Raw genomic sequence first — 23956 nt, 5'->3', positions numbered from 1 at the left:
TCAATATTTTTTAAAAAGTGCTTTCATATGAAGTTAAGTTTCACATACCCAAACTATTGGCCTATTAGAAGTTTGGCTCTGGTCTGGTTCCTATTAGGTTTTCCACTAAATTATATGTGTATTCCTCCCTACCCGCCAACCTGCCAACACCACACACACCCCAATTCTGCATAGAAAGGAAATATATTCCAAGATCCCTGTAAGAGATTATCTTAATAGTGAACCCCATTATTCCAGTCTATGTCACCTTTCAAATTTCTTAGCCTTCACTACAGCAGCTAAGGACTGAAAGACAAGACAAGACAAATAATTTGAAAGGCCACTTACTTGACTCTCTTAGCAGCCTTATCTTCTCTTGGGATGGTTTTGCACTACAAGGCCCTGTGGAATATTTCTAATTTCATTTTGGTGGGCTTCCCTTATCTGCTGGATGGTGAACGATTTTGAACTTAAAGGCATTTTTGTTTCCAACAGGCAATTAAATTGAATACGTTGCCAAGAAAGATATTACTGGGATATTTTATAACTGATGTTAAAAAACTGCTATTTATAAGCAACCAGAAATACTGTTTCCTTCCTATAGATTATTACAGGGCTATTGTAAGCATACATAGCAGATTTCTAACCAGTACTCAAGCACAAACTCAACTAACAATTGTGTTTATAATATTAATAATGTATTTGTAAATAAAAAGACAATAATTCTTTGAAATGTGCAGCCGGACTTAGAAATTATTACGAGTACTGAAAAAATCATGGATTAAAATACAATATTTTATTTTTCTCATCTAAAAAACAAGCAACCCAGAATTGAGATATACATAAGCTTCTCAAAATTATCCTAATAAAATTTTTAATATTTATACAATTTCTACAGAAACATACAGTGTATCAAAATCTGCATAAATCAAATTTATAAAATGTGTATAAATGCATAGTGATATTATCAACTTACAAAGCAAGGATGTGGGAATTATTTCCAAAGCAGCCTACAGTAGAAAATAGTCATTATGGCAGCAGCCTCTCATGTTTTTCATGTTTGGTAAAGTTTCTGATTTCAATATACAGAATCATGTTCATATAGTATCTTCTTTTAATGAATTGCACAAAAAAACATTTAATTTGCCCATAAAATTACATGCACAGTTCATGTGCCACCTTTCTTAGGCCTATGCATAGATAACAAAGTTTATAATCTATTCAATATGGAAAATGGTATCCATCAACATAAAAATAAAGTACCAATTCAATTTTCTCTTAGTTTTTTATAGGTGATTTATTTTGTAAGTATATATGCATATAAATGTAGGTTTTTAAAACATCCCTAGAGATGAAGAGAAGTTAAAATGGTTGATCACACATTAGTAGCAAAATACAAATTGACAATTCAAAATTATAAGTGAAACTGTTTAGAATGTTTAACTTTTGCTGCCCAAATTTAAAAAACTAAGCTTGAAAGAAATTTGCAGGCTTTTATTTTAAACAGATGTAGGCTTTTTTCTCTTGTTTTTAGGCTTTAATTAAAAATATTTCCCTTTGCCAACAGTTTGTGAATTCCTTTCATTTGGATGATACCATGATTACAAGATCAGAAATGCTTAATTACTCATCAGTCTCCACCTTATCACATTTTATTTCTTAGAATTCAACTTAGGCAATTTAATCTTTGAGTAATAAAGGCTATTTATTTAGATTAAAATCAAACCGACCATTTACAGTATTTGGGTCACCTAAGAAAAGTAGATACTATCTTAATACATGTTTAAATTTAAACAAATCTTTTCAATGCAAAGATATACATCCTAAAAAGAAATTAAGAACCCTAGAGAACTAATACCAGCCTAACAGTAAGTTGTTCATATTTGCCAGCAAACTGTATTCTTTTGTCATTTTTAAAAAACTTAAAATATACAGGGAATTTCATTTGAATGAAGATATAAATGAAACATCAGTTTACTCTTGGTTTCATAGGTTGTGCAACTTAGGGTGTCATATTCATAAGTTTTCTAAGGCTTAATCTAACAAGGACTCAGAAATTCTTACCTCGGTCAGAACGAACCTTTGACGTGTTTACCGTGGTGTTTTGTTGTTTTTGTTACCCATCCCCCTTCAGTTTCAAAAACTGAGAATTATTCATAGCTTTCTATAGTGACAGATACTGTGCATAAGTAAATCCCAAGTCTAGGTGGACAATTTTCCTCTAGTTGGAAGGCCCCTTTGCTATCCTAGGAGTGGGTCTGGCCAGATGGCGCTGAGATGGCCAGCAGGTAAGGGTGTGAATGCCACACAATCTTCAAACTCTATGAGACAGCCTTGAGATGTCCCACATTGTTATTTCTTGTTCAAGCCATAGAACTCAACTTCATAGCACATGGCAGCACATAAATTTGTTTCTGAGAAGTAAAAGTGTTCCCCATATGTGACACTTCATTCCATCACTACCATCTTATAAATTTCATCAAAAGCTCTTGAAAAATATACTGAGAAATGAAAGAGGCACTAAATGTGTTGAAATTCACCTTTCAAAAAAGCAGCATGACTGTGAAGGAAGGCCACCTTGGCTAATAACCTGTGGCAGTGCTTCAAAACGATGCAAAATTAAATAAAGACAAACAGGTTGATAATCACCAAGTTATATATGAAAGTCTGGTTACTCCAACCTTTTTTCAAGTGTGTTAAAAAAAAAATCAAACTGCCTTTCAGACCCCTGAGTGTAATCCCAAAGAAGACAACATGCTTTTAACTCTGTTCTAACAAAACAGAGTTAAAGGCACAAATTACTAACATCATCTTAGAACAAAACAAAAAAGGATGTAAACATCTACAAAGTTTAAGGTAAAAGCAGTTTTGTAAACAGTAATAACTGCAGATGAGAATGTTATTATAAAATCACAGTTTATCGATGTCCTTCAAACTGATCAGGAGGTTCCCGGTTTGGAGCTGTACAGAGTTCATAGTAATTGTTGCAGCAGGTTTCAGGCGGTTTTCAGTCCTGTGTAAATTTACTTGTCAGTAGGTAGATTATTGGTTTCTTGTGTTCTTCCTAAACACTGTGGATGTTATTCATTTCCCACTTTTGGGTCATTTTACTGGAGTCGCAATTGGAGAGGAACACTTGGTGGAGGACCTCTGAGCGATCTAAGCACTTTCCCGTAGGGATGTGAGTAAACCTGTGCAGATTCTGGAAAACACAGTGAGGAAAAATTAGTCTTACATCTGGACTCTTGATAGCATTACTGTTTGACATCATTACCTGGTTTCCATAAGGAGACAATTCAAGAGAACAGCACAAGCTTATACCAACCGTAACGCAGACTTTGGATTTCTTGTGTTGGTTTTCTAAGTCCTCTTAATCGTTAATATACTTTTGGTATTATCAATGCACACAAGTCTGTTCATTATCTCTCCCTCCAAAATACTGCCTTTGGCTCCTATCCTGGCCAGTAACAATACTAGTTTTCCAGTCCTCAAATAATGCAAGCTGGTCTCCTTCCTTCCTATTACAGAGTTGTGGAGGGCTGGTGCTTGCAGTGAGATACTGCGCTTCCCTTCCCTTCATCCTTTATATTACACACTTGTAGAGGCCTGATGCTTGCAGTGTTCCTGGGTTCTATTCCTTCCTTCCCAACTCCACTGAAGATGCCCTCGTTTAGTTCTCACGTATGTTGTAGGTTAGTCACTATAACGCAAGGTTTCACAAAGTGTGGTCCTCAGACTATCCAAGATTGGGTAAGGCCAAAACTCTTTTCCTAATACAAAGACCTCACTTACCTTTCTCGCCGTATTGACATCAATACTGACAGAACAAAGCAACGGTGACTAAAACTGCTGAAGCCTTAGCATGAATCAAGTAGGGACACCAAACTGCTGGTGGTCCTGCTCCTCACCGGTACACACGGCGTACCAAAGCAAATACTGGATTTGCTTAAGAATGCCCTTGATGAAGCAGTTAACACTTAATGGTTTTATTTTATCATGAACCTCAAATATACTTTTGAAAAGTACTCTCCATGATGAAAATATAAGTATGTCTCAAGTACTTCCGCACAATAAAGTACAGAGGCGTCTTGGGGGAAAATGCTTGTGTAATTGACTTGAGAAGTGAACTAGCTGCTTTTATAATGGAGTATCATTTTTACCTGAAAGAACAATTCATTCAACTATGATTATTCAAACTTGGACAATGGTTAGACATTTTCTCAAAAATAAGTGAATGTGTGTTTCAAAACAAAGACAAAGCTGGGTATGGTGGCACATGCCTAGAATCCCAATACTTGGGAGGCTGAGACAAGAGGATCACAGCAGTGTTTCAAGACTCTCAGCAACCTAGCAGGACCCAGTTTCAAAAAATAAAAACTGAAAAGGGCTGGGGGGTATATCTTGGATGTTTAATCTTTAATGACACAAACAACAACAAAAACAATTCAAAAACACCAAACACTTCACAGTGTTTGCAGCCATTGATAAATTGTAAGTTTTCAAGCAAAAATTAGAATTTTGGAAAACCTGTATCTGTTACCATGAAAAATTAACAGTTTCACAATATTTAAAGACTTCTTTAATGAAACCAGTTGTTATATTTGTGATTTTTAGATACTGTACAAGAAATGTGTCAAATTTGAAAAACCTGCATAACTTAGTAATCAATACTTTTTAAATGAGAAATGCATAATGCTACAAAAGCTTATATAGGTAATAACTTCAATCAAAGCTGTAGAGAAACCAATAGAGTTTAATGTTTAAAATAGGGTAATGTGTTCACTAATAGTTTCAGATCTACATTGCTAATAACTTTTAAAAACCTACCACTTATTGAGTTGTAGTATCAAAGAAGAATCATCAGAATTTTCTGAAAAAAATATTAAATGATCCCTCTCTTTTCTAACTCAAGTTTGTGTGAGGCTGGATTTTCCATACACACACACACACACACACACACACACACACACACACACACATATTCCCTCAGATTGAGTAATGCAGAAGCACTATGACTCCACACATTAAAGAGAATGAGACAGCCGGTGGTGCACGCTTGTAATCCCTGCACCTGGGAGGCGGAGACAGGAGGATGGCGCAGGTTCAAAGCCAGCCTGTCTGGCTTAAGAGACCCTGTTTCCAAATAAAATATAAAATAGGTCTGGGAGTGTAGCCTGGAGGTAGAAGGGTTCCATCCCCAGTACCACCACAAAAGAGAGAGAGAGAGAGAGAGAGAGAGAGAGAGAGAGAGAGAGAGAATGAGAATGAAACAAACTATAGAATAGTATTATTCTTCTATCATCTGTGGGAAATATATTTTCCATTTAAAATGTTATTGCATATTAGCATGTAATAAGGTCATTAGTCTTTTATGTGACAAAATTTTTACAAATCATTCAGATTTAATTTATAATTCCAGAAATACTGTTCATGTTAACCTACATAAATGAACTGATGAGGTTTCAATAATTTTTCAGAGTCTAAAGAGAACCCAGAGACCAGAAAGTTTGAGAACCGCTGCTTGAGCCTATCTTCTTGCTCACCAGTCCAGACTTCACAATGTTTTCAGAATTATTTTCCTAAAAGCATCCACTGTTTCTATTACTTCCACCTCAACTAATGTCAATCATCCCCCAAAGCTTACAAAATGAGGTTCAATGTTCTTTGCCATAGAGTATAAATTAGGGATATCAAACTAAATGTGATTCTCAGAATCTTTTACACATTTCATGACATGCTTTTGGTCATCTCCTTTTATTTCTTTTCCATAGAAAGCCTTTTTATACTTCAGACCTGGTGAAACAATACCTCCTCTATGAAAATCCTAGGAATTATGTCTATTAATCTCTCTCCTTTTTTTTTATTTTAAAAGTACTGGGGATTGAACCTGGGGTATTCTACCTCTGAGCTACATCCCCAGCCCTATTTTTTATTCTTTATTTTGAAACAGGGTCTCACTGAGTTGCAGTGGACCTCACTAAATAGCTGAGGCTGTCCACGAACCGCGATCCTCCTGTCTTAGTCTCCCAAGTACTGGGATTACAGGCGTGCATCCAGCTCTCTTTTGCTTTCTGATGGCATTTTGTTTATTTATATTTCTGCCTATTTTTCTTCTCTGCCATTATAGTATAATATTATTTATCTACTTTCCGAATTCCCATACAGTCCATCACATCACTGGACTCCAGAGAATACTGAGCCATGTCTGAAGTACAGAGGTATATATAGTCTTGTGTCCTTTAAAATATCTTAAAGGCCGGGCATGGTGTTGCATGTTTGTAATTCCAGCATTTGGGAGGTTGAGACAGGAGGATCACATCCTGGTTCAAGGACAGCCTCAGCTACTTAGTGAGGCCCTTTGCAACTCGGTGAGACGCTGTTTCAAAATAAAGAATTAAAAAAAAATACGGCTAGGGGTGTAGTTTGGAGGTAGAATGCCCCTGGATTCCATCCCCAGTACCACACACACACACACACACACACACACACACACACACACACATCTTAAAATATGTACATTCCGTGCGTGCGTGTGTGTGTGTGTGTGTGTGTGTGTGTGTGTGGTACTGGGTATTGAACCCAGGGGCATTTTACCTCCATGCTACATCCCCACCCCTATTATTATTATTGTTGTTGTTGTTATTATTATTATTGTTAAACAGGTTTTGCTAGGTTGATGAGAGTCTCATTACTTGCTGAGGCTGTCCTCTAACCTGCGATCACACTATCTCAGCCTCCCAAGTACTGGGATTACAGGCATGTATCATTATGCCTGGCTTACGTTCCATTTTTTACCCATCACTTTGTTTTATGTTGCGGGGGCATTGAGCCCACACTGAGCTACATCCCTAGCCCATAACTTCTTAGTGGTAGTTTCTGGTTGGCTAGCTTTGTTTTACTATTTTATTACTATTGTTCTCACTGATCTCTACCTTTTACTCTGTTATTTATTTTCCTTTGTGAAATTAAATGCTCTGTTCTTCAGGGTTCGTTAACCTTTCCTTCCTAATTTTTTAAATTGGTAATTGATACATGCTTACTACTTCTTGGTAATTTTACCTATGAGAGATGATAACTGGGAATATTAAGATGAGTTATATTATCATTACTACATAGCAAACAAACACTGCTTGACAGATGGGGACTGATAACAAATATCAGATGAGTAAAGTTGAGGGCTATCATGTTCTTTTAGTTTGAAAAAGCATTCTCAATGTTTTATTTCATAATAAATGTATTTTTGTCAAGTTAATACTTTGAAAACCATAGATGAATCTATTAATATATTTCAATCCTCAGCTTGCCACACAGCTTTAAATACACACAGCTGAAATAAAAAAATAAAACTGGCCTGGCATTGTCAGGTGGGTAAGTTTGACCTTTATAGCAAGCAACTAGTTACGTTTACTCTGCTGTATTTCACTAGCAAACAATGATAAGAGGGCAGTGAGGGCCTAGGCTAGCAAGTTTTATTTGTTTGTCTCTAGCTCCACCTGCTGGACAATATGAAATATTAACCACATATTTTTATGGTATGTGTCTATTTTACTTTAGTAAATGACTCGTTTAGATTTTAAAAATCAGATTTTGATCCTAGAACAATGGTCAGACGACTGATTTTTCCTGAGTTGCTGAAACTAGCAGTTGATCATCACGGACATCACTGTGACCTCATTACACGACAATACTACACCAGGAAGCGGAAGTGATACCTCACCATAGAGCAGCGCCTCAACCAGAGCGCAGGAAAACCTGTACAAAGGACTAAATTACGGGAAAATACAAGCCGATCTGCATGAAGGCTTTAAGATTTATTCATCTAAATCCCATATGCTTCTTGTTATTAAAAATGAAATAGCATATAGTTATTATTTCAAGAGCTGAGATGCAGAATACCTTGAAGTATTGCCATTCCTTGAATTCATTTAAGTTACAGTGCATGATCATAACTTTCGATCCATCAGGCCCCTTTTTCAAGCACTGGTCATACTGCATGAGCTGATTAGCTTCATTGATTCGGAAAAGCTATTAAGGAGAAAAAAAAGGAAAAATAATAGAGGCAACTTTTTGGTGGATATATATGTTACATAAAAGGAGGAAGAAAGGAAGGAAGGAAGAAAGGAAGGGGAGGGGGAGATAAAGAGAAAAAGAAAGAAACTTTAGTTACTCTAATTGAACTGACTAAATTTTACTTTATATGTTCTTTAGCCTCTAATATACAAAATGGGTCATTAACACATATTTATTAACAATTTTAGAAAACAAAAGATTGGAAAACAGATCTGATAAAAAGCTAAATTAGACACAAGAAGAAATAAGACAATATTTTAGTAAAATACACATTACTGTCAGTAATACTTCAGTTTTACTTTCATTTTTGGTAAATGTATGAATTACTGAACCATATTTGCAAAAATTTTTACAAATATGTGAATTTGCAAAAAATTTTACAAAATTATTATTATTATTTATTATTATTATTATTATTATTATTATTATTATTATTATTATTATTTGGTGGTACTGGGGCTCCTGGAAACCCTTCTACCTACGGGCTACACTCCCAGACCTATTTTATACTTTTTTATTTTTGGAAACAGGGTCTCTTAAGCCAGCGCGGCTGGCTTTGAACCGGCGCGATGCTCCTGTCTCTGCCTCCCAAGCACAGGGATTACAAATGTGTGCCACCACTCCCGGCTACAAATTTAAGATTTACATAGTACTGACAAATACATATCTTCATCAGAACATATATATTTTGTGTGTGTGTGTGTGTGTGTTACTGGAAATGGAACCCAGGGGCCATCTACCTCCGGGCTACACTCCCAGACCTATTTTATATTTTATTTGCAAACAGGGTCTCTTAAGCCAGCTGAGGCTGGCTTGGAACCTGCGTGATCCTCCTGTCTCCGCCTCTGAAGCGCAGGGATTACAAGCGTGTGCCACCACACCCGGCTAAGAATATATTTTAATCTATATAGACATCAATTCTAGATTCTGATTGCTTATCTTATGCTTAAAAGCAATTGTGCTATTTCTCCCCTATTTAAGTAAATGTTTTAGCACTGCCAAGTCTCTAAAGAATGTTTTATTTTATCAAAGCAAAATTACTGAGCCAGACTATAGTTCAGGGGTAGGGTGCTTGACTAGCATGCGTGAGACCCAGGGTTCAATCCCCAACACCACAAAAAATCCAGCCCAAACCAAAGTTACAAAATTAAAAACCAAACCCAACCCTGTGATCGCTGAGCCTGGAGGCCCTTGATGCTGACAATGTGAACGTGCGGAACACGACGTACCTGATTCCCTCCCATCCTGTGGCAGGGTCCTAGTTCAACGAAGCCTCCGTTTGTTTTTCCCATGCTATCGATGCAGTAAGCAGTTTCAAGGCCTCTGATCTAAAGATATGAAGAGACAACCAAAAAGCAGGGAATGGTTTAGTTTTTAATAAGCTCTAGCATCAGAGTAAAAGAGTTGCATGTTAACTATGGTGGTTGGTTGGGAAATCTGAGGGTGCATTTTGCCAAGTTATTATTGTATTGTCAAGTCTGTTGTGCATACCAGCCATCTTTGTAATCACAACCCTGAAACACTGTAATGAGCTCATTTCAACGAAGGGCACCAGACTATAGGTTGCCATAAAATGTTGCAAAGGACAAATAAGAAGAAGCTATTAAGTACAATTTCAGAGCTATGATAACTCATATGAATTCGTATGATAAATCATTCGATACAGCTACCTATCCACAGTAGTAGCAGGCATTGGCCTTAGATATCCAGAACAGAATCAGATTTGTAAGTACTTTTCCCAAATGGCTATGCAGCTGGTAGCTGCCTCCAGGGGCCTCAGGGGCAAAGGTCATGGCGCTTGGGCCCAGCACTGAACCTTTACTCTGACTACAGGTAATATGGGTTAAGAGCAAACACAGATTTCCATCTTTGGATCGTAATTTGTATAAAAATAGCCATTTTGGGAAATAGATATTTATCTGAATTGCATACCACTATAGTATTTGAGTAAATGCGATATTCATTTATTCAGCAAATACTGGCTGTGCACTATGATGATAAAAGCTTTTGCAGACACAAAGATAAGCAAGTCATGGTCCTCAGGATTTTCTCAGTCCATAGGGGACACAGGGATGTTGGTCAGCAGGGAGGGTGAGGATGGCTTTTCACCCTGCCTGGAGGAGCTGAGGCTGCACAGGAGCCACTTTTCTTTTATTTCTTAATGGTGCATGTTAATTGTACAAAATAGTGGGTTTCTTTGAGACATTTTCATACATGCAAACAATGTACTTTGAGGATATCCAGCCTATTATGCTCTCTTATCTCTTCTCCACCAGATCCCTCCCCGTTTCCTAACAGACCCCTCTTACTTTCTTAACATGAAAAGAAAAATTTCTTAACATTTCTTTTGTGTTCAGAAAGTAGCTGGGGGTCAACCCTCCAGTTCCCATTCCCATCAGATCCGAACATTGGTCTTGGTGGTTGTAAAGGAGGAAAAGTACTACTGAAGCTGGCATCACAGCCTTGTAGTCTGCTATATAGCATGTGGGCCAGTGTCAAACAGCGTTGTCTTCACAATGAGGGATGACCTGAGCATTAACGGGAGGGTGGGTGAATGAAGCTCTGGGAAGTTTAGTTAATTGCTGACAAACACTGAATTTGGAAGGTGCTTTGTTTCTTAAAGTTTTTTTTTTTTTTAAAGATCTATGTGACCAGTAAAGCTGTCCTCATCTGTGAAAAAAAAAAAAAAAAGAAAGAAAGAAAGAAAGAAAGAAAGAAAGAAAGAAAGAAAGAAAGTAGCTGGGGGTCTATTAGGACACAGATCCCCTTTTAAACTGACAGGCGACAGGCGTTCACCCTGTTCAGGGACTGTTGAGAGATGAAGTGCGGGGTGGGGGGAAGGTGCCAGAATGGGGAGGGATTCAACTGAAGATGTATTTAGAAATGAAGCTGTAAAAGAGGGGCAGAAGTCACGCACTTACTCATCCATCTAACACTGAGTACCTGGCGTGTGTCAGGCAACTTGCAGGCCGGATACACCAGTGAACAAAACAAAGACTCACCTTTCCAGGGAAGGAAAGACAGACCACAAGCAAAAATACATAAAAGACAAAATTATCTATTATGTGAGAACGTGATACGTGCCATGGGGAAGCCAGTTAAGTGGGGAGGGGAAGGAGCTAAGGGGCATGCCGGGTAGACCTCATTGAGAGGGTGACAGTGAACAAACCCGAAGGCCGCGTAGGAGTCAGACATGCATTCCTTCAATATCTGGGCAGGGGGAGTAGCAAAGGAAGGGGCAGGCCCACAGGAAGCCTGAGGACCAGTGGGGTTGGTGTCTAGCAGGGAGAGGAGGAGCGCAAGGGAAGCCAGATAGGAAGAAGGCCAGAGGCGCAGGCTTTGGGGTCACCAGAGGGGGCACTGCCCTCGCTGGAGGGAATGGGGTGGCACTGCAGGTTTTCTAAAGGAGGGGTGACAGGACTTGACTTGCACTTCAGAAGTTACTCTGACTGCTTGCTGTGCTTTGAACAGGCTGCAGGAAGACCAAAGTATTAGTCTTGGTGAGAGATGATAAGTGGCTTTAGGCCCGGTTAAGAAAGGACTGAGTTCTGAAATTAGGTGTGAAGCATGAGAGAAGTTGAGGATTCAAAGAGTCCTGAGCAATCAGCAGAGAAAGGCTGGGAAGAGGAGACTGGAGACCGGGAGCTCAAGTTTGGACCTATGGAGCAGAAATGTCTGTTAGACGTTCATGTGAAGACATCAAATACAGTTGGACAAATGTGTGTGGACCCAGGGAGAGAGATTTGGGATGAAGAGAGGGATCTGAGATTCATCAGCAAAAAGATGATTTTACGGCCATGAGAACAGGTAAGAACAGCAGGAGAATTCAATCCTCTCACACAGAAGGCATTCTGGGAGATTAAAAGATAACCAAAATGAGAAATGAACTCCCAGAAGCTTATGTTCTTTTGTTCTAGTTAAAGACAGATAAAATAGGTACAGGAAAGAAAATTAACAAAGATACCCACACAAAAAGTAGAGAGGAAATAGTTTAAGTGCCCCTTGAAGTTTCTCTTTTTATTCCCAAACTTTATTTGTTGGAGTCTTTTACAGACAGCTCCCAACCTCTCTCCATATATTTTCTCCCTAAAGGACCTTATTTAGTCCCATGAAACTTTCTACATGCTGATGGTTCCCATGCACATCTACAGAGCGGCATCTTTTCTAGACTTTAGTATATTAGCCTACGATCTACGACCCATAGGAATTGGCAGTTCTAACTGGATGTCTACATGGGCACTTTACAAGGTCACAACATCGAAAGAAAGATTACCTACTACTTCTCAAACCCTCCCCATTCACCCTCTACTGTGTCCTCAAGCTCAGGCACACCTAATCAGCTATTAAAAAATAAAACCTAGATGTCATCCCGACTCTTATCCTTCACATACTCATCCATCAGGAACCTACCTCCAGATAAATTGCACCTTATGTTTGTTTGCTGACCTCCACTCTTGCCACATGAGTCCAAGTTACCATCATTTTTTACTGGAACTTCCTGATGGGTACTTATTTCTACTCTAAATCCTCACAGCATCTCTCCTCCTCCTCCTCCTCTACCTCCTCCTCCTCCTCCTTCCTTCTCCTCCTCCCTCCTCCTCCTCCTCCTCCTTCTTCCTACTTCTTTCTTTCTTTCTTTTCTTTTCTTTTCTTTTCTTCTCTTTTCTTTTCTTTCTTTCTTTCTTTCTTTCCGTACTGGAGATGGAACCCAGGGGCATTTTAGCTCCGAGCTACAACCCCAACCCTATTTTTTATTCTGTAATTTGAAACAAGGTCTCACTGAGTTGCAAAGGCCCTCACTAAGTAGCTGAGGCTGTCTGTGCAATCCTCCTGTCTCAGCTTCCTGAATATTGGGATTACAAGCCTGAATATTGGGATTACACCTGGCTATAGCAACGTGATTTAAAATGAAGCACAAATCAAATCATGTTGCCTTTCTGTTTACAATCCTCCTACAACTTCTTACCACCCTTACAATAAAGGACTTCCTCCTCACTTAATTGCCATCATAGCCTCTTCTAATCTCTTTTCAAATACACAAAGTGTTTACTGACTCAGCCTTTGAGCTCACCGTTTTCTTTACTTGTAACACTCTTTCTTGGCTCATTATCATTCAGATCTCAGACTGTCACCTCCTTAGAGCAGTCTTCCTTGCTTTGTCCCTAAATCCTGGGGACAGAATCAGGTTTATTTCCTTGGTAGCCCTTCACAATCTGGCATTATCTTTGTTTTCCTGGACTGTTCTGATGCCCTTTTTGCCACTAGCAGGAAGGTTCTCTGAGGAAATGGGCCTTGCTTATCTTTTTTTCTGCCTAGAGGAGTGACTGGCACATGATATTTGCTGAATGCAGAGATAAGCACAGGCACAAATGAGAGTGGATGACATATGTAATGTTGTGGGAAAGCAACATACAACACCGGAGTGAGCCCGTCAGAATGAGACTGTACAGTCAAGTCTAAGAACAAAGGAATGACGACACAGGTCAGTGCCTTGCCTGACTGTAACTGCTCGCAGGACCAGGAACTCACTTGAGAGGTACTAAGTGTCTATGGGGTCCCTGCAGTTCATTATGGCGCCATGACTCCAGAGGTCCTGAAGCACTTAGACTGGTGTGGGAGGAGAGGCATTCAGGGTGTTGTGAGAACCATGGACATATCACAGAGCGGAGTATTTCTAATGAAGGGGGTAAAATAAGAAACGATTTGAGTATTATGCTTTCCAATTGAGAGCAGTAGGATAAGTTGGAATCAATAAGACAGGGAGTTAGGGTTGTGGGCGGGGGAGGGGTGGGGGTTAGAGAAGGGAGTGGTCAGGTTCCTGGCTGGATGGCCACGTGTGTAAAGGCTGGAGGAGACAGCACTGTGGCTGGGGCTGGTTAGGGCAGCTTCTGTCTACTGGAAGGATGGCAGATGTTACCAGTTTTCACCCACATTTTCCCCCAAGAATTCTTCACTTTGACTCAAACCGTTCCATCTCTCTCTGACTTTGCCCAATCACACACACACACACACACACACACACACACACGCGCGCGCGCGCTTGCACACACAAACACACACACTTTGAAACCTGAATGCTGGTTGATACTTACTTCTCCCCACTCAACATTTTTGGGTGGCAGAGGATAGTGTGAGGTGATATCATAAGCTATTTCTTCCATGAACCACTTGAAACTTTTGCAGTTGTGATCTTCTCGAAATTTTTTCAGCTCAGAGATATCCCCATATGGCAATGCCTTTGATTCAGGGCGACTGGCATAGAAATAGTCTTTATATTCATCCCACCAAACCTCTACAACTCTTACGTAATTCTGTGAAAAAGAAAATTAGTGTCATTTTGAAAACTAGAAACAGCTGTAATGGCATAAATAGCCTTAGACATATGAAATATGACCCACATATAACAAACTCATTTCTATAGGAACTGGCATTTAATTAAACAACAAATGCAAGTGAGTTAATGACTCTAATATGTCATTTGCCAAAGATAAAAATGTCATGTATTGTTAACTAAAAAGTGATGCGCATACAATCTATTATACTTGAGCCAGAAAATCATATATTCTAAAATAACATATGCTTTTTTTTTTTTGCACTGGGGATGGAACCCAAAGACAATCTAACTCTGAGCTGCCTTCTTTTTTTTTTTTTTTTAATTTTCCACAAAGTCTTGCTAATCTGCTGAGGCTGTCCTCAAACTTGCAGACCTCCTGTCTTAGCCTCCCAAGTGCTGGTATTATAGGCATGTACCACCATGTCCAACTAATATAATTAATTCTATCCTGCTCACAGAGAAAGCTGAATCCCAGAGAGGGTTTCTTTTCTTTTTTTTTTTTTTGTGGTACTAGGGGTGGAACCCAGAGGCTTTCTACCTCTGGGCTATGCTCCCAGCCCTGTTTTATAATTTATTTGGAAACAGGGTCTCACTAAGTTGCTTGAGAGCCTCACTCAGTAGCTGAGGCTGGCTTCAAACCTGTGTGATCCTCCTGTCTCAGCCTCCCAAGCGTGGGGATTACAAGCGTGCACCACCACGCCTGGCTCCAAAGAGGGTTTCTGAGAACTTGGGTGAGCACTAGTGTTCCTTTTTCCTGGAACAATCATTTTATTACCACATTACTGGTATGTGTACAGAAAAGTCTCATTTCAGAAACTATCATGAAAAGCAATAGCTCTGTGTTACATTTTTGCAGGTGACTTTGCTGATCTTTTTTCTTAACAACCATAATAGGACCATTTTATCATAACTACAAATTAACTAAATATTTTCCCAAGTTGGTTCATTTTAAGGAAAAACAGCTAGAGAGCAATGAAATAAGTTGACATTGCAATAACTAAGAAAGAAAATAAGGTGACACTGTCTAACTTGCAAGGGTTTATAGAAAGAATGAATGTTTGTATGAATATATATGATTGAAATAGCATCTACTCAGTCTCACCCCTTGCCCTTCTGCAGTATGCATCAACAACTGTATCTACAAAGAGTCAGACAGCGCCTTTGGCTTTGTGGATTATACAGTCTCCGTGGTCAACTATTGTGGGGAGAAATCAGCCAGAGACAACTTAAAAACAAACGTATATATCTGTCCTCCAATACAACTTTATTTACCAATGAGATTTTTCACAGAAATAAAGAATCAATCCTAAAATTTGAAGGAACCTCCTATGCCCAAATAGCCGATACAATATCAAGCAAAAGAAACAAAGCCGGAGGTATTATATTCCCTGATTTTAAGATCTACTACAAAGTTGTAGTGATCAGAACAGTATAGTATTGACAATAAACACAGACATATAGAAAAATGGAACAGAATACAGATCAGAAATAAACTTAGGCTTGTACAATTTACTCTTTGACCAAAAAAACCCCCCAAAAAAAAAAAAAAAAACCCACAATGGGGAAAGGATAGTCTCTTCAATAAACGTGTTGGAAAAACTGGCTGTGAAGGCAGAGGATGGAAACTAAACCTTCACCTCACAGCATGTATATCACTCAACCCCAAATGGAGTAAAGTCTTCAATGTATGGCCCAAACTACAAAACTCCCAGAAGAAAATAGGAGAAGTGTCCCATGACATTGATCTATGCAACAGTTTTTTGGATTTGTCTTCAAAAGTACAGACAGTAAATACAAAACTAGACAAGTAAGATTCAAGCACACTGCAAAGCTTTTACACAGGAAAACAAAAATCAACAGGGTGAAGAGATACACTATAGCATGGGAGAGTATATCTGCAAATCATACAGCTGATAAGGGGTTATTATCCAAATATTATCTCACTTTAAAAATGAACAAAAGATCTGAATAGATACTTCTTAACGTGTACAAATAGTCAACAACCACAACGATAAAAAACCCAAAAAACCTCAACATTATCAGTGATCAAGGAAATGCAAATTAAAACCATAAAAAGACATTCCTTCACATCTGTTAGAATAGCTACTATAAAAAAAGATAACAAATATTGGTGAGGATGTGGAAAAACTGGAACCTTGTACACTGTTGGTGGGAATGTAAATTAACAACACCATTATGAAAAACAGTATAGAGGTTCCCCCCCAAAATGAAAAGAGAACCACCCTGTGACCCAGCACTCCCTCTACTGGGTATATTCCTTAAGAATATAAAAACAGCATGTCATAGAGGTATCTGCACTCTCATGTTCATTGTGTTATTGAACATTATTCACACAAAACAATATATGAAATAAATCTAAGTGTCCATCCACTGATAAGTGGATAAAGAAAATGTGATCTGGACACTCGCATATTCAGCCTTAAAATACAAGGCAATCCTTTCATTTAAAACAACATAGAGATCTTTATACTAAATGTAATAAGCCAGGCACAGCGACACAAACACCGTGTGATCTCAGTCAGATGTACATTGTAAAAAAACGGAACTCAGTAAAATGGTGGTTACAGAGGCTAGAGGGTAGGAGGACTGGGGAGATGTAGAACAAAGGACACAAAATTTCGGTTACATAAGGAGAAATAAGGTTAAGAGATCTATTGCATATCATGGTTACTACAGTTAATAACAATATATTGTATATATAGCACTGTGTAGGAAGTTCTCACCACAAAAAAAAGTGCTGTTCTGTTATGTAATGCCTGTGTTAAATAGTTAGATTTAGCCATTCCACAATGTATACCTATATCAAAACTATGTTGTACACCATAAATATATACTTTTTACTAGTCAATTAAAATAAATGAACAAAGAATGGGGTATAATGAACAATACAATATTTCATGAGTAACTCTAGCTTAAGTTAAAAATGAGAACCAGCATGATTGCTTAAGAGATGTATCCCATTCAATAAGCTGGCATTTGTTAAGTAAATACTGTAGCGTGTGTTAGTTTCCTATCCTTCTCACCTTTTAACCCAAACACTCACCTTCAGCGTTGGAGAAGACCCAACATAAAGGGGCGGGGGGTTTCCTTGCCAGCCCTCGAGGCGGTAGATGTGTCCAACACGAGAACAAGGGACAAACAATAATTTGCCACCACACTGCCATATCTATCAAGAAAAAACACATATTGCAGAAGTTGTCTGAAATGCCCAAATAAGTTGTAATTGAAAATTTGTTATGAAACTGTAAAACTTAAATCTAAATTAGATAGAATGTCCACCAGAATTCATAAGCTAAACAAATCCTAAAATAATTGACTATTTTAAAAACTCATAAGATACCAAGGAAGGACTTGGAAATATAATAGATCACTAAGGGGTTTCTTCCTGTGTACTTGTAGCCCCCAGCAATCTTTTCTCAATACAACTTTACAAAGTAATACAGACCCTTCATTCTCAACATCATTTGTGTTTCCAATGCTAATCTGTTTCTGTCATTTCCAAAGCTATTGTATTTTCTACCTGGGTGATTATTATAATAACCTCCTAACTGGCTCCTTCACCTTCAGCTTCTCTCTACTTAACCTATCTTTATTTATAGCAGAGATTATTGAGGCTGAAGGGTAGCTTTGGTCCTGTTATTCCCTTGCTCTCTTGCTTAGTATCTTTTTGATGGTTCTCCACTGCTTATTAAGTTAGATGGAAATCTCTTAACTAGGCATTAAAGATTCTTTATCATGGTCCTAACTACTCACTCACTTTATCTTCTAAGATGTCTTCCTTTTTCATACTGCCTGGTTGTACCAAATGGCCCTTTGTAGTTTCTGAGTGCACTTTTTATGTCCCTATCTTTGTACCTTCCCCCAATCTATTGCTTAGGTGTTGCTCTCTCTGCCCTTTATCTTTGCTTATTTATATCATGTGCATCTTCTTAGTTCTGCCTCAAATTCTATCTTCAGCACAATGTTGTTTCTTAATGACAACACTGCATTCCACTTAGTGCCTTCTTATGGTATTACATATTTAAGTATAGTTCTAATCTCTTCTTATCAACTATAAATTCCTTGAGAGAAATAAGTGGGTTATTCCTCTTCTATCCTCCACAGTGCTAAGCCCAGGACTCTGAATACAGAAGTAATGAATACCTGTTTAAATCAAACTGTGATAGAGTTCTCTCTGTTTCTTTTAGGAAATTGGGGTAGGAGTGGGGATTGGGGTGGGATTGGAGCACAGAAGGCATTGTTGCTCTGGGGCTGCCTCCTTCAGAGGGACTGCAGCAGGAAGACAGCTCCAGTGCCACTCTGGGGAGATCTGCCTCTGTCTTGACTCAGCACATCCTACAGGGTAACCAAGCCAGTGGATGGTCAACTCTGGCTCTAACACATGCTGATCCTCCAGGGGTTACTATCATACAAGGCTCCAGTGCAGAGGAAGCCTGGGGGAAGGGAAGGGAGCCTATTTTCATTTTTTAAAGCTTTTTGTTAGCCATAATTTTAAACTGAGCCCTGTAAACATAAATTTAGATCTTGCATTTTGCTTTATTTTTCCCCTAAAGGCCCTTTAAGTCATTCCTTAAGTTTGAAGAATGCATTGTATAGTTTTTTTTCAAAAGAAACTAGCTTTGTTTTAAAGACACAAAAGTCTGTAACTACTTAGAAAATTGTGTTTAGATGAACTATTACCTTGTACGAAATCTCAAAGTTTTCACCACCCCAAATCTGAAGACCTGGGTCATAAAGTCCCAATTCAAAGAAGAAGTCCCGTTCAATGGCAAATAATCCGCCAGCCATGGCTGGGGACCTAAGAAAAAGAAATACTGCAATAACCATTAAAGATACCCCCCCCAACATTCCTTCACCAATATATGACAAGACTTTTTGGAATACAGCCTAAATATGCATAGAAAAGACAAGACTGATGTGCAAACATTAAGAAATTGTAAATCCTTAAAAACAATTCTTTCACAATTAGTGAATTTATAGAATTTCTTACTGAAACCAAATTATAATTTATTATAAATTAGGGCATTACATTATTTGACCATCAGAGGGCACCTTGGTTCCTTTGTTGATTAAAGATTTGAAGCCTTAAATTTAGTTAAAATAAAAATTTTTCTTTCATTCTTCAAATCTGAACTATACAACCGTGGTCTTCTAACTGCTCCTGTAATGATTTATGGGTCATTTTGGGATGAACGAAACCATACACCATGGAAGTAGTCTGTCATTTTTTAATTTTATAGCTCAGGGGTTTGCCAAATAAGGGTGTAAATCACCCTCGAGCAGCCACAGTTCATTCAGAGTTTGCAAATGTAGCCTAGGAATGACACAGGAGAATTCCACATTGCTATTTACTACAGGTAAAGCAAAAGGGTGATCTGTGGACCTTCACATTTGGATCTTAAATTGGGTACTCTTTAGGCCAAAAAAAAAAAAAAAAGGTGCTTTTTAGGGACATGTCTCTCCCATTACTGGGAGAACTGACAGATCATTTTCATCCAGTTCTGTGGATCCATCTACCCTAGCTGAACAAATAATAATAATTATTTTTTGTTTGTTTGTTTGCTTGTTTTGTGGCACTGGGGATGGAACTTAGGGGCATTCTACCTCCAAGCTACACCCCCGGCCCTATATTTTATTCTTTTTTTTTTTTTTTGAAACAGGGTCTCCCTGAGTTGCAAAGGGCCTCACTAAGTAGCTGAGCCTGTTCGCAAACCTAGATCCTCCCCTCTCAGTCTCCAGAATGCTGGTATTATAAGCATGCACCACCATGCCTGGCTAACAACTAATTATTAATGCATCATGATTCTTAAGTTTTAGGGAACTCATATGTTAGGGTACCTTAATTGCTCACCTAACACTGAGTCATATCAATTTTACCTGGAAAATATAATTTGAATCTACCTACTTCTTTGCAACTTTGCTGCTACCACTACCCTAAACCATGATTGCTTAGACATGCAGTTATCTCCAGGGCTTGTGTCTTTCTCTTTTTTGGCTCCCATCCAAATCTAATCACACAGTAAACAGAGCAGACTCCTTTCCAAGGCCAGTGATGCCAGCCTCTCCAGGTGGGAGGGCTAGGCTCACCTGGCTCCCTCCTTGTGCACTCTCCTTTGCCCGGCTCTGGCTCTGCCTCGGGGCATCACTGTGCTCCTCCTGCTCCTGAAAGGGCCACCCTCCTTTCCCTCCTCCTTCACCTCAATGACATTTTGTCAGGGAGGCCCTTCCTCATCCTCCAAGCTGGATTCTGTTCTCCTTTCTGTAGAGTTCCATGTGTCTTTCTGTGATTTTTCTTCCTACTACTTATCATAGTTGCTGTTCTAGAGATTTTTGTGTAGTTATCTGTTCAATTTTTGTCTCACTATATTTTAAGTTCCATGAAGGAAGAAATCCTTATAAATTGACACCTCCTTTCCAAAAAAAAAAGTCACTGGCACATACTAAGCACTCAATAACTGTTGAGTGGATAATGAGTTGAGTAATAGTTTCAATACTAAAGGAAAGTCACATCAAGAGAGAGCTGTTCTCTTAGGTAATTTCTTCTTAAAATATACTGCTTAACTCACTAAATAGCACTATTTTGTTTTTTGGTTATACTTTCATGCTGCATTTATTTAACTGGCATTTGAAATCACTCCTCTACAACTGTGCCTTTTTGCTCTTTAAATATATTCCCGTTCATCTCAGTATATAGTTGAAAACATGCCTTAAAATAAAAACTAATGAGCTAATTAAAGGGAAGCCTTCTTTAAATTTTCCTACTTCACTTTTAAAGAAGCCTTTACTAGCCTATGGAATTAGCAGACATATAGATGTAGGCAGTGCCTTTCATTTTTTTCTCCTAGAGTTATCTGTTAGGTAGGTAATGAATGGTAAGGAGCAGATTCCTGGCCTATTTTTCCTTCTTTCCCTTTCTTTTCTTTCCCTTCCTTCCTTCCTTCCTTCCTTCCTTCCTTCCTTCCTTCCTTCCTTCCTTTTTTTTTTTTTTGTGTGTGTGTGTATGTGTGGTACTGGGGATTGAACTCAGGTGCATTTTACCTCGGAGCTACACATCCAGCCCTATTTTTATTCCTTATTTTGAAAGAGGGTCTCACTAAGTTGTGGAGAGCCTCATTAAGTAGCCGAGGCTGGCCACGAACCTGTGATCCTCCTGTCTCAGCCTCCTGAGTACTGGGATTATAAGCATGCCACACCCACCTGGCCTCCTTGCTTATTTTTAATAAGAAAATTTCAAATGAAAAAATTTGAAATCACCCAGTAAGGCTGAATTTCTGTAATTTCCTTATGTTTGCCATTCAGCGCCTTGATATCATGAAAAGCCCCAATCCCACCAGCATCAGCATCTCCATGACACTGAAGCTCCTTCCCCACACAGAGGTATAATGTTATCAGCAGTGGAACAGGGAGAAAGGCACCAAAAGCAGAACCACAGGAAATAAAACCAGACACGCTCCGGAGAAGGCTACACTAACATCTGAGCAAATGTTTCATCGGGGGTCACTTGTTTGAAACACAGACAAATGTTCCAATTGAAAGATCAAAAGAAGAAAGCAGAATAAGTCATTTTACTTGAAGAACCACAAGAGGGGACAAAAGCTGGCTTTGGAACAGAGTTTTCTTTTAATCAAGTACTCTTCTGAAATGCAGCAATAGAGGATTTTATTTAACATTTTCTAAAGTCTTATATTTTTAGTCATCATAATTAACTGGTACAAAATCAATATTTAAGAATTAGCATATATCCCAATACTTGAAAGACTGAGAGGAGAGGATCCCAGGTTACAGACCAGCCTCAGCAACTTAGTGAGACCCTGTTTCAAAACAAAAACTAACATACTTTAAAAAGTATCACAAAAGGGGGAAAACCCTCCAAAATTTTCCCCAAAAAGTATCACAAAAAGAGGAAACCCCCTAAATCTCTTGCTAGTGTTTACATTACACCCAAATTAACCTTATGCCCAAGGCATCAAAGTAGAAATTTAAAATCTTGGATTATAAGTAATCTATGTACAGAATATTTATAGAGTGACATTATTATCAAAAGAACAAGATCTGAGCTGGGCGCGGTGGCGCACGCTTGTAATCCCCACGCTTGGGAGGCGGAGACAGGAGGATCGCGCAGGTTCGAAGCCAGCCTTGTTGGTTTAGGAGACCCTGTTTCCAAAAATAAAAAAGTATAAAATAGGGCTGGGAGTGTAGCCCAGAGGCAGAAAAACAAGATCTGTTAGGAAAAGATAGTAAAGATTTTCTTTCACTTATATTTTGACATTCTTTATTTTTTCCCAATGAAAGAGTGAATGAATTCTCAACAACTGGGAGCTTGCGTTTAGGGTAAAAGCAATTTATAAAAAAGCAAATGTGAATTCAAAGCTCTGAAGTAACGTAAGGAAAGAAGTCCTTTCAGAATCTGAGACAGCATCATAGTTTTACCAACATATTTTTAGCGTGGCAAGAAGTTAATAGGTTAGCAGCAACTGGAGAAAAGAAATATAGGTAAGTGATTTAGTGATTACCGATACGGTTCAGTTTTTGTCTTTCTCAGTCTCTTCTCTCGAGGGGTCAGAGGCACCCGTTTCCAGAGCATACTCCAATCCCATGCTCCTCGGGCATACCCATCTTCATCACCACCCCCTTGGGGGATAATTTCATATGTGTTGCCATTTATGACATCTATAAGCGGCACAGTGCAAATGGTTCTGTATTGTGTTGATGACGCAGGAAAGATCAAATGGAAACGTGCGTATGGACCCACATATTTATACGAGATCATGGGGAAGAAAAAAAAAGTACTTAGAAAAACATCAACATAAGAAAAAGTAATAATCTTTACCGATAAGGTTCAGTTTTATGTTTTCGTTTGGCCTTTTCCTTGTGGCTTAGAGGAATACGTTTCCACAGTAAACTCCAGTCCCAGGCCCCTCTGGCAAAACCATCTTCATCCCCACCTTGCTGTGGTTCAATGGAATAATCATTCCCATCTATGTAATCTATTAGAGGCACAGTACATGTAGTTCTGAAACATTTACAGAAAATGAAAAAGCATTTAAGAACCCCAAACTGACTCGTTTTTCATGCCTAACTATATTATCTCTTTTTAATAGTGGGCTTATTTTTGCTTTAGGGAACTTGAATATCTAATGGGGAAACAGAGTAAATGAATGTCCCATAAAGGCCAAAGAGCCTGTTACAGAAAAAGCTGGATAGACTTTCCTCTAGGCTTAGAGACAAACATCGGGGAGAAAGAGCCATGCCACCGAGCATATGAATGTTCTCTCCTTTTTAACTTTAGTCCTTTTGATAATTTTGCATTTTTACAAGGTTTTTCTGCCTCCTATTTTCCCTTCCTGACCCCCATTAACAGTTCTAGTTCTTTGTTGCTTTCTATTTCATTGGAAACAGTTATTATGAAAATGTGTGTCTGTGCTCTTAAACTGTTTTTTTTTTATTGCAAATATAAAGGTCCTGTCATGTATTGTTGCTTTAAACAATAAGCATGCCGGGCGTGGTGGCGCACGCTTGTAATCCCAGCATTTGGGAGGCTGCGGTTCGCGG

At 38.6% G+C, this 23956-nt stretch overlaps 1 protein-coding gene across 4 annotated transcripts in view; it reads right to left on the bottom strand.

The window, feature by feature from the left end:
* Positions 1–3043: 3043 nt before the first annotated feature.
* GALNT7 (polypeptide N-acetylgalactosaminyltransferase 7) overlaps positions 3044–23956 on the bottom strand; it is a gene marked incomplete at both ends in the record, with an annotated part of 155504 nt that continues 134591 nt past the window's right edge. Inside the window, 7 exons of one of the 4 annotated variants that reach the window (XM_080710791.1) lie at positions 3044–3181; positions 7876–8004; positions 9279–9377; positions 14142–14360; positions 17448–17570; positions 19085–19202; positions 23235–23417. In XM_080710791.1, the coding sequence (XP_080566917.1) occupies positions 3044–3181; positions 7876–8004; positions 9279–9377; positions 14142–14360; positions 17448–17570; positions 19085–19202; positions 23235–23417 (1009 nt within the window). Of the gene's footprint in view, positions 3182–7875; positions 8005–9278; positions 9378–14141; positions 14361–17447; positions 17571–19084; positions 19203–22917; positions 23101–23234; positions 23418–23956 lie in introns of all 4 variants that reach the window. The other 3 variants (XM_080710790.1, XM_080710792.1, XM_080710793.1) reach the window with 3 other exon arrangements.

This window comes from Muscardinus avellanarius, assembly GCF_963383645.1.
Source record: "Muscardinus avellanarius genome assembly, chromosome: 14".
Taxonomy (NCBI): domain Eukaryota; kingdom Metazoa; phylum Chordata; class Mammalia; order Rodentia; family Gliridae; genus Muscardinus; species Muscardinus avellanarius.
This window is presented reverse-complemented; position numbering and strand designations above follow the sequence as displayed.